At 33.4% G+C, this 15,544-nt stretch overlaps 1 protein-coding gene across 5 annotated transcripts in view; it reads left to right on the forward strand.

Moving 5' to 3' along the window:
• Positions 1 to 15,544, forward strand: part of LOC114336592 (voltage-dependent T-type calcium channel subunit alpha-1G) — a 171,811-nt gene that overhangs the window by 103,775 nt on the left and 52,492 nt on the right. For 4 of the 5 annotated variants that reach the window (XR_007700207.1, XM_050658605.1, XM_050658604.1 and 1 more), the window contains exons 16-19: positions 961 to 1,134; positions 4,316 to 4,474; positions 10,932 to 11,270; positions 14,083 to 14,360. Coding sequence is in view for 4 of the 5 variants with exons in the window: in XM_050658605.1 (XP_050514562.1) it covers positions 961 to 1,134; positions 4,316 to 4,474; positions 10,932 to 11,270; positions 14,083 to 14,360 (950 nt within the window). In the remaining variant the exon portion in view is untranslated. The remainder of the gene's footprint in view (positions 1 to 960; positions 1,135 to 4,315; positions 4,475 to 10,931; positions 11,271 to 14,082; positions 14,361 to 15,544) is intronic. The other variant, XM_050658606.1, reaches the window with a different exon arrangement.

Below are 15,544 nucleotides of genomic sequence, written 5' to 3' on the forward strand. Positions count from 1 at the left end.
AGAAGATTTATGAAGTACCTATAATTTGGGTATTTTAAAATATTTTCTCTCTTTCTAACTTATGTACCTACCCATTTGATTTCAGATTGATTTATATCAATTTCTGCTCTTATTATTGAAAATTAAGAGTTTGCGCAATGATAAGAATTTACCGTTAAATTGAAACGAATATATTCATATAAATTTTATTGAATTTGAGTGACATTATATTTTCCATAAAATGTGTGCGATGTCCAGTAAAGTTTTGGTCTTCCAGACCCTCGCTTTCTTTCGAAAGTTTCTTGTTCCCTCCATTTTTTATAGAAAAACTGTGGTTCTTCTTATGTTAAAATGTTTTGCAGCCTCTGGTAGTGCCCAGTTATCTTTTAAGTTGGTTACAATTATTGCTTTAATATACATATTGTTGAGTTAAGTCGTTTGTTTTATTCCTTAATAATAATAAAAATGATAACAACAAACCTATTTTATGTAAAAACTATCATTTAAATACTCTTTAGAAAATGCAGGAATTCAAAATAATATAAAAATTTAGACCTTAATAATTATTACAATTTATGAATTAACATAATATGTCGTAATCAGTAGTTAGTTTGTTTATTTTAACTGACTTTGACAGTCTGTCATAATAAATATAATATTAATATCAGACCAATCAAATACACTGCTCAAAATAATCAAATATTACTAAGAGTCTTATCAGTTTTTTTAGGAACCAGCTGTAACATCAAGTTTTTTTTTCGACTTCTCAAATCGTCAGTCCATCATGTGGGTGGGCGACCGATGATCCTCTTGTATTTCTTTGGTCTCCATTTCAATAACCTATTTGTCCAACGCCCATCTATCAGTCTAGCTATGTGTCCTGCCCATCTCAATTTTAGTCTGGCTATTCTTTTGTTGACAGCAGCTACCTGACATAACAGGTGACTGACATAGTAAGTATTTAGTAATACCATCTTTTAGGAATACAAAAATTATTGGAAGCCAGATGAAGCAAGAAATGTCAAAAATTTGAACCAGCACGCAGCTAGCTGTGATTTTAAGGATATTCATCTGAACGGAAATTATCCATTTCGGTATAGAGATCCGAAATCAAATATACAAAAAGAAAGTTTAGCAAGGCTTCCGATCAAAAGGGTAAGTTGATATAGAGAGTTTAGTTAATTTATTTATTAATCAATCAATTTTTTATTTAGCTTAAAAATGCCTCGACAACTAAGGCCATTGGTATTCAATTTAAAATTTGTTTCCGCAAAATTTATACATTTTTTACTTTAGATCTATTTTTATTCGCAAAATAATAATTATAATTTTGGGTTTGAGGTAAACTGCTCTTTTTTATTTCCAAGCAACTATTTATATAAGAGTTCACTTTTCTTCTTCAAACTTCTTCTTCTTCCAGCCTTCTAATCGTCCATTTTTGGACATAGGTGTCTCCCAACTCCTTCCATCGAATGATATATTGTTTTAAGTATCCAACAGAGTTTCCAAATCCTGCCAATCTTGGTCTGCTTGTGATTTCCGCATTTTTGTTCTGTTTGCCAAGTTTCAAAATTTGCTCTTGGACTTTCTATTCATAATTATAGTTATCTCAGTGCTATTTAATAGTTATGTGTCTGGGTTCGTCTGTGTTTGTCATTGATTTTGTTATATTCATTTTTAGGCCGACGTATTGGGATCTGCCTGCGAGTTACTCCACCATAGTTTATTGTTCCTTGAAGGGGTTTACTGTAAAAAGACCGAAATCATTAGACCGAAAAGCACTTTACCGAAACCTCACTAGACCGAACAGCAGAAGACCGAAAAGCAGTTCTTTTTACTCGTCGCAGTAAAAGAGATAAGACTAATGTAACTACAACTAAATGTTATTTGGATGGTTATTATAAACAGTTAAAATGGTGTTAATGTCACTCTACCCTTAATTTATTTTTACCTTCACTAATTTGTTTAACGGATGAAAATTATTTCATATCAGACTGCACAGAGTAACAATTTACACAGTCTATATTGTTATGATCTGCTTCTTACTACTATGATATTAGTTATTATTTATTTGATCAATTATTTAATTAACGCAAATCATACATAAAAATTATTAAGAAAAAATCTCAGGGTGCCTTTTGTCAAAAAAAAATTAATTAAATTCTCTTAGGTTATACTTATCCTTTCTCGTGGCTTCAGTATCTTTTAGTTGATCCTTATCTTGACTGCTCCTCTCGGCTGCCGGTAACATACTAATCTTTTCATTTCTAAACTGTCTCAACATTCAAACAAAACTTTCCCCATTCCAAATTGCCAAGCCAATCAGAAACATTTCTCTCTCCACTCTTCCTCTGTTTCATTCGAAAATATCTAGTCATTCTATCAAACAATACTTCTACTCTAGGGATGGGAAAAACCTACCGGTTTAAGCCTAAAACCGGTTTTTTTACTTCGCAATAACCGGTTTTACCGGTTGTTTTTTGTCCCGGTTATAACCGGTTTTTTCTTTTTAAAGTAAAAACCGGTTATTAGCTTTTTACGGTGATTAGGATTAGGTTAGGTAATATTTTGGATCCCAATCATAATTATTATTCTCAAGTAATTATTCCAAACAAAACCATAATTCAAATTTTATTTTATTTTAGAAAATACAGAAGCAAACTAAAAGTGCAATCTCACATCAGCCAGAAACAATTAAGTTGTATTATAATATTTCCTTGAAAAGGTATTTGTAATCATAATATTTACATAAGAAGTGATCTGGTTGAATTAGACGCAAACATCATCTATTTTTCACACTTAACTCTTGACATTGAAAGTGGGTGAATGCCTTTTTCTGATTACCAAAAATAATGCTCTTATTATGAATATCGAATTACTGATTACGAATACGAATCTCCAAAAATTTCCCTACGTTTTCAAAACGATACTCTCATACATGAAGTATTAAATGAGTTAAAATGTACCTACATATTCTACAAATACACAAACGTGTTAAAAGTAATACACGTTCTTTCGATAGTACTAATTTTGATCATATTGATATCGAGTCGAATGGAGTATCGCAAACTAAAGTGTATTGTAAATGTAACTTTGTAACCTATTGGATTAAAAAAACCCGAAAACCGGTTTTTTGGCCGGTTATAACCGCCAGGTTAAACCGTCAGCAAAAAAAACGGTATAACCGAAAACCGGTGTTTTGTCAAAAACCGCCATCCCTATTCTACTCAAAACTTATGACTTTTCGGAAATTATCTAAATATTCCTATCATTAAACAAACATATTTAAAATTCCAATTCTCTTTACCTCTATTTTTCTAAAAACTAATAATTACATCTACCTGTGGTTTGACCTTTCCCGTAATAAACAATCGGTTTAAAATAATAATCCTAAATAACTTTCACTTCACTTTTATTTACAAAAATATTTTTAATATTTTTCATGGAAAAATTCATTAAGGAGAAACCACCTTGCGTTGAAAGCTAACTTCTAATAAATATTTACAAATCAATATACAGGGTGTATCAAATTTATGTGCCAACGTTATATTAAAAAAATAAAAAATGTTATTCTGTCTTTGATTGATAAATTGAAACACAATAATAAATAAAATAATACAAAAAAAATACAATAAACAAAAAGACAGATATACAAAATCTTAGCATAATTTTCTGCAAACTTTTTAAATTTATTTACCATTTCGGTCTAATGCGGTTCGGTCTAGTGAGGTTTCGGTAAAGTGCTTTTCGGTCTAATGAGTTCGGTCTACTGCTTTCGGTCTAATGATTTCGGTCTAATTGTCGTGTACCCCTTGAAGGTACTCGCTATGATCACGGTATCGTCAACGTTATAGTTTCCAAATCGTTGTCCTTATTTCGTTGCTTTAATCTTCATCGAAAGTCTCGTTCAGGTTCTCTGACTGGATTTCGTAAAAATATATTTTTTGCGGAAAAGGGATGATCCCTACGCTTAACCTCCTCTTTCATCTGAGCACGACAATGGGTGCGTTCGGACGACCATAGCGGCTGGCTGGCAGCAGAAATCGGCTGAGTGGTTGCATCCAGCCGTGATAGGGAAAGCTTAGTAAATCTCTCAGCGGCTGGCTTCCAGCGGTGACGTCTGACAGCTACTGCTGGCTCAGCTATCCAGCCGCTGTGGTTGTCCGAACGCACCCAATAGCTAATAGTTACTACTCGATCCACCAAGTACTTATCAGAGGCGGAGGTAACAGGATTTGCCGCAAATATAAAATCAAAGTCTCCAAAATAAAATATTATTTTCTAATCCAAAAAAATAATACGGTGTTGATTAATCATTATTTTATTTACTTTTCAGTCATCCCCTCCAATAATTACGCACACTGCAGCAACTCCGCAGGATTCGCCAAGTATGACACTCAAAGAATTTTCGGAGTTCCAATTTCAGGTAAACAACTCAATCTCAACAAAAGAAGGCACTCAACCTTCAGTTAATGTTATTACTCAAAAAATTGAGGTAAGATGGGAAGTGTTTAACTAGACCAGGACACTTAGGAACAAATAAATCGATTTGCATTGACAACATTGACATCACCTATTGACTTGCAACTTTTTGCATTGTGTTCGGGATGAAATTAGGAGAAAAGTCCTCATCCTGAACACAATGCAAAGTTGCAAAACGTAGTTGCTATATTTGAAAATCGATTTATTCCGGTGTTTGTTCTAAATGCCCTGGTCTAATTGTAGTGTGTTTTATATTGGCTACACACACATATTCACCAAAATTAAATTAGTCCAGGCTCACCCAGATCTGTTTTTAATAATTGTACATTTTCCATAGCAGTCCCATTTTTTGCTGAAATTACTTCAGAATATATTTATCTTGTATTAGTCCGTTCTTTAACGGTAAAATATTGCAAAACCTCTAAATTTTAAAGAACCTCTTGGATTGACATGAAAATTGGCATACACATAGCTAACAAGTCAAAGAAAAAAAGTGATATTGTGCAGATATGTGCTTTTGCCCTGGGGTGGTTTTCACCCCCTGTTGGGGGTGAAAAAATATTCGTCCAAAGAAAGTCAGGAAATGGATAAACTGGATAATTTTAAGTAACTTTTGTTCTATAGAGTTTTTTCACTAAGTCAATACTTTTCGAGTTATTTGGCAGTGAATATGTTCATTTTTTCAACAAAATAACCACGCTTTTAGACGGTTTTTCGCAAATAACTCAAATAGTAAGTATTTTGTCGAAAAAACATTCTAAAAAAAATATAGCCTGTAAAAAATTTTAAAAAAAATGGTGTATACATCACGTCTCTACAACAAGTAGAAGCAGAGTTATAGCTAATAAAAAATAGGTTCATATTCGTCAAATTCTAAATGGAATACTTTAACGTGAAATAACCAAAAATGAAGCACATTTCGAGGAAAACTCATTACAACTTATTTAAAGTGTTTAAAAATATCTTCATTTTTGTTTTATAAAAAAAATTTCTAGCATCAAAATTAAACAAGTTACGCTCAAAATAAAGTTAGTCCCTTTTGGTTTTGGTAAAAAGATCGAGAAAATCACCCCCTAATTAGTATCTTAAATGAACTTAATCGTTACGACCTCACAAGTTTCTTGACTCGTGTATATATTCTTTATATGATCTGTAAGTTTCATCGGTTCAAAGTCCTTATTATTGAAAGGGCTGTAGTTAAAAGGGGTTGAACGAGTCATTGATCACGAATGTATGCAAATTTAGAAACACCAAATCTTAATCAATTTTTGTCTAACAGAAAAACAAAAAATACATGATATTCAAAAAAGCAAATCTGACTTTTTTTGTTCTTCGATATTTTTGGTATCTCTAACAATTTTTAAGTTATTTTGAAAAATAGCATATTTTTTTTTAAAACCAAATTTTTTTTTTAAAATAAGCACTTTGAATCGATGAAACTTACAGATCATATAAACACAACATAAGTAAAATAATTTGTGGAGCGGTAACGATTAATTTCATTTAAGTTGCTAATTAGGGGTTGGTTTTCCCGATTTTTTTTGCAAAAACAAAAGGGACCAACCTTATTTTGAGCGTAACTTGCTTAAATTTAATGCTAGAAACTTTTTCTAAAAACAGAAATAAAGATTTTTTAAAACACTTTAAAAAAGTTATAATGAGTTTTCCCCAAAAAGTGCTTAATTTTTTGGATATTCCACGTCGAAATATTCTATTTGAAATTTGGTGAATATGAATCTATTTTTCATTGGCTATAACTCTGGTTCTACGAGATCCAGAGACCTAACGCGTACACCATTTTTTTTTACTTTTTTATAAGCTATATTTTGGCTAAGAACGTTTTTTTCGACAAAATACTTACTTTTTGAGTTATTTGCGAAAAACCGTCCAAAAATGTGGTTATTTTGTTGAAAAATGAACATATTCACTCGCAACTAACTCGAAAAGTGTTGACTTGGCGAAAAAGCTCTATAGAACAAAAGTTACTTAAAATTAGTCAGTTTACCCATTTCCGGACTTATTTTGGACATATATTTTTTCACCCCCAAAAGGGGGTGAAAGTCACCCCCAGGGCAAAAGCACACATCGGCACAATATCACTTTTTTTCTTTGACATGTAAGCTATAAGCATGCCAAATTTCATCTCAATCCAAGCGGTTCTTTAAAATTTAGAGCGAAACCCGTGAAAGAATGGACTATATCAATAATCATGAAAAAATCGAAAATTTTTGCATTTTGCTACCATATTTGGCCTATAAATTGAGAGATATTGCTCTAACAAAAAAAAATATAAAAGATAAAAGTTTATTTTCCAATTTGACATATTTGAGTAAATCGAAATTGAAAATTTATTGTTTATTGTTTAAAAAATAGCAATAATTGGGAAAAAAAGTGCAAAAAATATAGTGTCTACTTTAAATTTTTTCGACCCATTTGCGTAATAATTTTGCAACTAAGAGTCCGCAAAAAATTTCAAATTTGCACAATTATGCTGGGCCCAAAATAAGCAATTTAAATAGTCTCAAATTTTTTACATATAAAAAAGACTCAATCAAGCTTTGAAAAATTGAAATCGTCAACTAGGAGAGCCTAAAGAATTTTGTTAATAAAGAAGTAATAAATAGAAATAAACGTAATAAAATTAATAAATAAACAATGTCTTAACTTTATTTTGTTAAATAAAAAATTAAGCTTATGTATATCGTGATAGCCACTTAACAACATTAGATAAGCGGAAGACACTGTCAGCTTAGCCGAAAATATTGAAGATCTTGGTGAGAGAATGATGAATAGAATAGCAGTGTATGGCCAAGAGTGCGGTCTAACTATGAACATCAAGAAGACAAAATTTATGATATGATCTAAATCTCAAACAAATAACGAGAATCTCCTCATAAACGGAACCAATGTCGAACAACTGGACCAATATGCATATCTTGGAACAATGATCAACTCCACAAATTATTATTTCCAGGAAAATTAAATTAGAATAGAAAAGGCTAGAGCAAATTTTAACAAAATGAGAAGAATGCTCTGCACCAGAGATTTGAAGTTAGCGCTGAATTAGGTTGGCTAGGTACTACATTTTGTTGACTCATCGTTTGTTTCATGGAATGGAAGCTTGGAATTGTGGGTGTATAGAAGAATTCTGAAAATATCATGGACAGAACACGTCACAAACAAAGAGGTTCTGGGAAAAATGAATAAAGAAATGGAAGTCTTAAATACAATCAAAACCAAAAAAATTTTAATATCTCAGACATATTACACGTGGAGAGAGATACAACTTGCTCCAACTCATTATAGTCCAGGAACCGAAGCTTTTCACCCCGCAATTTTTACAGAATGGATCGATTTGCTTGAAAATTTGAGAATAAATAGTGGATAGTCCAAGGATCAAAATCTATATGATGCCGAAAGGCGCTTTTATTATGGGGGTGGTTGCCACCCCATCTCGGGGGTGGAAATTTTTTATTATATTTTGACAGCAAAAGTTGATAAAAACATTCATTCTAAGCAAAAAATGTTGTATACATTTTTTTGATAAAACTAATAGTTTTCGATTTATTCGCTATCGAAAGTGTTAGTTTTGTATGGAAAAAATCAATGTTCTTCTATAGTATACTCATTTACTATTCACTCAATGTTTGTCGTAGAAAAAAAATTTTTACACCAAGTTCTTAAGAATTAAATAACCTACAATTTCATTTTAAACATTTCTTCTTATCTTTGATGCTAATCTTTCTATTCTGAAGAAAATGGCATTTTTTACCAAATTGCAAACATTCGTTATTCGCTTTAAACTTCAGATTTTTAAAAACTAATCTTCCTAAGCCAGCCAAACTTCTAGAATCTAATAATAATACACAACTAAAGAAGAATGAATAAGGCCAACGCCTAAAAACACCGCTAACTTGCATTATTATGCTTACAATTGAATTTCTCCTTTTTTTTTTTCTCAAAAAAATATGTTGATTTTTAACCGTAACTTTTTTATTTTGTATCTTAAAAAGTTTGGTATAAAAGAATTTTGTAGGATTTTACAAGATCTACAAGCCTATTAATATTAGATATTATTAAAATGCTTAGTCACAAAAAGAGGTGACTTTGAAAGGGTTGGTAAAGGTGGCTTTTGCATGCTATTACAAGTTTTAATTGTCAATAGCTCACTTAATTTTTGTCATAGAAAAATTTTTTCATACCAAATTCTTGGGAACTAAATTAGCTACAATTTAATATTTGCACATTTTTTCACATCTCTGATGCTAATCTTTCTATTCAGAAGAAAAGGCCATTTTTTCCAAACTACAAATCGTTAGTCGCTTTTAACTTCATTTTCTTGAAAACGAATCATTCTAAGTCAGTCAAACTTCTCGAACTTATTAATAATACATAAATAAATAAGACCAAATAAGGTCAATGACTAGTTTTAATTAGGGTGGTGGTTACGGGGTTGCTTCCGACCACTTTTGCGCTGAAAAAAATAGTGACTGACATTCTTTTCATTATAAGTCACTTAATTTTTGAGCTAGAGACTTCTTTTTTATTTCTATAGATAGATATTTTTAAATTCTTTAAATTAGTTTTTACAAGTTATTCTCGAAAAATGCATATTTTTCCCGTCTTTTGACTTTGAAACTACAATATTTAACATTTGACAAAGGAGAGCTTACATATAATAATGTATATCTTGATTACTGTTGGTCTTGAAGAAAATTAAAAAAGACGATTTTGTTTATTTTTTCAAATAGTACATTTTTGTTAAGTAAGGTTGTTTTGATAAAACGAAAACTTTTGGAGTTATTAGCAGAAAACTTATTAAAAACATTGATTTTTCGATATAATACTAACACTTTCGATAGCAAATAAATCGAAAACTATTAATTTTATCAAAAAAATGTATAGAACATGTTTTGCTTAGAATGAACGTTTTTATCAACTTTTGCGGTCAAAATATAATTAAAAATTTCCACCCCCAACAGGGGTGGCAACCACCCCCATGGTAAAAGCGCCTTTCGGCATCATATAGATTTTGATCCTTGGACTATCCACTACTTATTTTCAAATTTTCAAGCAAATCGATCCATTCTGTAAAAATTGCGAGGTTTTGTCCTATTTCAAGCTTCATTACTTGGACTATTATGCAGGGAAACATCCAAGGAAAAAGAAGCATAGGGAGACATAGAATAGCTATGGCTGCGCAACCTGCAGCGGGATTACGAACACTCGATGCGAGATCGCAAAACGAACCGTAGGCAAACTCGATGCGAATACGCATCGAAGCCAAAAAGTGATTACGAACTGGGTTCGAGTAGACTGTCAGAAAATCATCGGCAATTTTCGTATTTTTGAACCTACGGGATAATATTTCGAACAAATGGAATGATGTGCACGTTATATGTCAAGGAATTTCTCTCATTAACCTCAATCATTATTACAATAGAATATAAAATAAAGTTTTTATTACATATTTAATTGTTATAAACGTTTATTTTATATTCTAAGGATGATACAGTGAACGTGTACCTAGATATATAAATATATGATTTTCGAACTTGAGTAGAATTTGAGATTAATTATGATTTTTTACCGTTAAAGATTAAATGGCCAGGGAAAGATGCGAGACGTTATATAAAAATATTACTAAAGGTCGTAATGGTCACTGCTAACTACCTATTCACTTCATCGAATTCTGTCAGAGCTTTCCTTCACATATTTTTAAAATAGGAAAGTATGTATTAGAGAACTTCTGTCCGTGTAATGAGTGTAATAACACCTCACTGGGAGATTTAAACAATATATTTTTTTAATGTTCAAAACATGAGAATTATTATCAAAACCGTGTATAATCTAAATATCGTTTGGTTAACGATTTACATTATTTTTAAATTGAAAAAATCAAAGTATGAAGTAAGTAGGTTATGTCATTATGTATTCACTTTTCTTAATTTTTATACTTGGACCGGCAAGAGAGAAAGCGTTATAGGAGATCAGCGATCTATCAGAGAGAGATAGATAGTTCGAGTTGGCAACTCGACAGGGTCGTAGGTATCGAGCAGTGCCTTCGAGTTGACTCGCATCGACAACGTAGGAAAAGAGGTTTTGTAATCACTCCCTACGGTAAACATGGCGGATACGATGCGTATCGAGTGTACGTAATCCGGGCCCTGATATAATGGTACGGATATGCAATAAATGAACTTTTCATAGCAGTAGTCTCTAAAGTTCGAATAGCTATGATGATTGCCGACCTCGCATCACTGAGATGGCACTTAAAAAATAAGAAGATATCGTGATTATTGCTGGAGTCAATATATCCAGAAGTGACTCCAGCAAAAAATAGACTCCTATGGAAAATGTCCATTATGGCCTGCTTTTCGACATATCTCGCCTGGACTGAAAGTTACTTTGACAATATCGAGATATTACACTAAATTTATATAAAACTTAATCATTGTTTTAATTTTTAGAATTCGAAATTACTAGTCCCGCCAAAACTCTCCCCACCTCCGTCGACTTTTCGACAATTTAAACACAGTAGCGTAGACGATTCAAACAGCAGAGTATGTAAAATAGTCACGTATAATGAAAAAAGCGGACCTAATACAGTAACGTACTCAGAAAAGGTTGGTCCAGCTTTCTGCACGGGAAGCACCAAACATTTAGCCAGTCGAAGTAGTTGGGAAGGTCCTAGAAAAGTTGCTACAAAGTCTAGTTTTAAAAAGAGCAAAAACGTTTCTGAAGTACCAGCCGAAAATATACCATTAAATAATGGAAGACATCATTCCCAATGTAGTGGAAAGGGGCAGGCAAGTAACATTTTTAGAATCATTTGGAAAAATGTTCCTTCTTCTTCTTTAGGTGCCGTGTCTGTATTCAAACGTTGGCCGTCATCGTGTTTACAATTTCCTGAAACCTCTCTCTATCGGCTGCTGCGCGAAATAACTCTTCTACTTTGCAGCCACACCATTCTCTAATATTACGCAGCCATGAAAGTTTCTTTCGACCAATCCATCTCTTTCCATCCACTTTTAATTGTATTATAAAGGCGAAGCAGGTGGTATTTAGGTCCTCGAATTATATGGCCGAAGTATTCTGTTTTTCTCCTCTTTATGATGCTTATGAGCAGACGTTCTGAATTCATCATTTGGAGAAGATCTTTAGGATTCTTCGAAGCACCACAATTCGAATGCTTCTATTTTGTTTAGCATTGTGGTTTTTAACGTCCATGTCTCACAACCATACAATAGGATAGACCACACATAACAATTCAGGACCTTCTTTCGAATATTCATCGACAGGTTTCTGTTACATAAAACTGGTTTCCAGGTCATAAAAGCCTTTCGTGATATTTCGATCCTAGTTATTATCTCTTCATCAGAGTTACAATTTACATTCAACAAGATCTTGTAAAGATCTTGTAAATTTTCAGCAAGAATGGCTGTATCGTCAGCGTATCTAATATTGTTGATTACTTCTCCGCCTAGCTTTACTCCCTCTTGTCTGTCATCCAAAGCCTCCCTAAAGATTTCTTCAGAGTACAGATTAAAAAGGGTGGGTGATAAAACACAACTTTGTCGTACTCCACGTTTTATCGGTAGTTTTTCAGTACGACTGTCTCCAATTTGGATAGAGGCTACTTGATTGTAATATAAGTATTTCAGCAGTCTTATATCGTAGTCCGGCTGCCTGCAGGCAATCGAAAAATGTGTCATGTTGTACTCGGTCGAATGCCTTCTCGAAGTCAATGGAACAAACATAAACGTTCTTTCGGTATTCACAACTTTTTTGTAAGAGAACGAGCATACAAAATAGTACTTCTCTAGTTCCTAGACCATTTCTAAATCCAAATTGCTTATTACCCATTCTAGTTTCGCACAGAAGGAATACTCGGTTTTGTATAATAGGTAAAAGTATCTTACGTGTGTGACTCATCAAAGTGATTAGTCCAAAATCGCTACATTTGGTAGGCCTGCTTTTTTTGGTAATGTTATAAACAGTAAAAAATGTTTAATTATACTATTACTTACTCACTTCTTCCGTGGCGTTAGCCGACTCGACAACATGCCTCCACTCATCTCTTTCTTGAGCAATCCCCATCCAGTTCTCCACAACCATAGCTTTCAGGTCTCCTGCTATATTATCCCACCACCGGAGTCGACGGCGTCCATGTGGTCTTCTTCCAGTTCGGACCATACCAGCCTGACTGTTGTTTCATCAGAATCTCTTCTGAGGTATCCTGCCCATTGGAGTTTTCTGGACTTATATGTTGTCGGTTTATAACGTCCTGCGACGTTGTCCGATGCCCAAGCACCAGTTCACTTGGTTGTTCTAGTCTTCATCAGATAATCTTCTTTCGCTCATAGACCCCTGTATACAACCAATCCAAGATTTTTTCGGTCTTCCTCTTTTTCATTATACTTTTGGTGTCCATCTCATTCCTTGTTAGGGAGTCTCTCCTAGCTCATATTAATTGTTTTTTCTCTATGCCGTCAGTAATTGTTTTTATTACACCCATTCTCTCTCTTATTATTTCATTTCGAATTTTCTCCAACTTTGATGTTCTGTTTGATCGTCTTAGGGCGTCCATCACCGTAGCGTCCGCAACCTCTATTTTCTCCGTTGATGATCTTTAATCCTCCACGTTTCCTCCACTTTATCCACAATATTCCATTTAGGTATTTAAGTATTCTTCTGTCTTCTGGACTTTATTTCTTTTATTATGTTGGCGTCTGTGTATATTTCTTATTTTATATTGCCCTGCTGCTTCATCAGGCACAGGCCCAAAGATTTTCCTTAGAATTTTTCTTTTCCAAACACGTAGTCTCTCTTAGTTTGCCTTTGTTATCGTCCATGTTTCGCTGCCATACATCACTACGGGTCGTATGAATGTTTTACACAGTTATATTTTTGTAGGTCTTGTTAATTTTTTCGATTTTATAAGGTTTTGAAGGGCATAAAGACATCTGCTGCCGGCTTGTATCCCATAGTTTATTTCTTGTGATCCGTTATTATCTTCAGTTAATGTTGTTCCAAGATACTTAAATTCTCTAACCCGCTTAAAGTTAAAGTCATCAATGGTGATGTCCTGACCTGTTTTGGTTATTGCGGCTCATATACATATAGTTCGCTGTACTTTCATTGATTAGGAGACCCATCGTCTCTGCTTCCTTCTCGAACCTGGCGAAAGTCTCCTTTATCCTTAATCGATATAATAATTCCTATTATATCGATATCGTCTGCAAATGCCAACAGTAAGTTGGTTCTTCTCGATGAAATACTGTAGTCGGTTTTAATATTCTTGCACTTGTGATTATGTCTTCCAGAGCTAAGTTGAAGAGTTGTGGTGAAAGTACATCTCCCTGTTTTCGTCCATTGTTTATTTCAAATGTCTCCGAGTATTGTTATCCAACTCTCACCTTACATCGTAACCGTTCCATACACATCTATATCAAATTGATTAGTTTTTTTTTGAAAAGTTAAGTTCCTGCATCGCTGTCCACAGTCTAACCCTGCATTATCTATCTATGATTATACTGTAGGATCTTAAAATCAAGACAGTTCTTGTATGAAGTTCCATATGTTTCTGATACTAGTAATGTTATGTTTTACTTTTTGTAGAGTCCAATTCCAGCACATTTAAGAAGGAAAAACTATTTTAAGAAAACGTCCATACAAGAAAACCAAGTTAGTAAAAACAGTAATGTACACGCAAAGAAGAATAATACTAATACAATCAAATTTGTTAACAAATCTAATGAGAAAATACTTCCACAGTTAAGTATTGACAAAGGTATCAAGGCAAGAATAAAGAAAAAGATATCCTCGGTTTTTCAGACAGCTGATTTCTTAAAGAATAGAGAGGACTATTCATTGTATCTATTTTCACCTGATAATAAGTAAGTAATCGTGAATTTAGAATGGGTTACAATATGATCAACATCAATTTAGGTTCAACACTGATGATGATCTGTATTAAGATCGAAAACGTTCTGTATATATGATGTAGCCCTTTAAGGGAATTTTAATAAATTATATACCTTTTATAACTGATTTTAATTAATTTTTTGTGATATATGGTATACAGCCAGCTAAGGAACACTTTTTTCCTTGTGGATTTCTACTTCTTCATGTACCATGTCCTTTCAGAACGTTGGTTACCATCATAGCTATCTTAATTTTATTCACTGCCACCCTAAATAGCATGCTTGTATTAACACCATACCAATCTCAGAAGTTCCAACCAGGAGGTTCTTCTTCGTCCTGGACTGCGTTTGCTTGCTATTTTTCCTTGTATGATATTTTGTAGCAACCTATATTTGGGACCTCTCATTACATGTCCAAAATACTCCAGCTTTCTCTGCTTGATGCTTTTTATGATCTCAGTAGTCTTTTCCGTAGTGGAGTTTCGAATCTTCTTCGCCCAGGAAACTTTTAAAATTCTTCTATAGCACCACATTTCGAAAGCCTCAAGGCGATTTAGATCGATTTTATTCACAGTCCAGGACTAGACACCATAAAGCAAGACCGACAACACGTAGCAGCGAAGTAGGCGGATCCTCAATGCCAATTTTAGGTCTCTGTTGCATAACACCTTGGACATCCTTCTAAAAGCGGCTCTAGCCTGCTCTATCCTAGATCTAATTTCTCCGTGACTTTCTGCGTTACAATTTAATTGCTGTCCAAGGTAAACGATTTTATCAACTTGCTCAAGTTTGGTATTATTTACATATATAGACGGTTTTATATGCTGTTGTTTACTTATTACGAGTATTTTGGTTTTCCGTATGTTCAGATCCAGACCTGCGTTCCTACAACTCTCAACGACACTATCAAGTAGTGTTTGCAGATCTTCTTGACTATAAGCTAGGAGTATCGCAAATTATTGATGACTTCACCGTTCACAAGTATTCCTTCTTGTTTTTCAGAAAGTTCTTTTCTGAAAATTCTTTCGAAGTTAACGTTGAAAAGCAGGGGTGACAAGAGACATCCCTGCCGTACTCCTGTTTTAATATTAAGAGGCTGTGATTCCACACCATCTACTAAAACTGATGTTGTTTGATTCCAATATAAATTTGCAATT

The sequence above is a fragment of the Diabrotica virgifera genome, chromosome 8 (assembly GCF_917563875.1).
Source record: "Diabrotica virgifera virgifera chromosome 8, PGI_DIABVI_V3a".
Lineage (NCBI taxonomy): Eukaryota > Metazoa > Arthropoda > Insecta > Coleoptera > Chrysomelidae > Diabrotica > Diabrotica virgifera.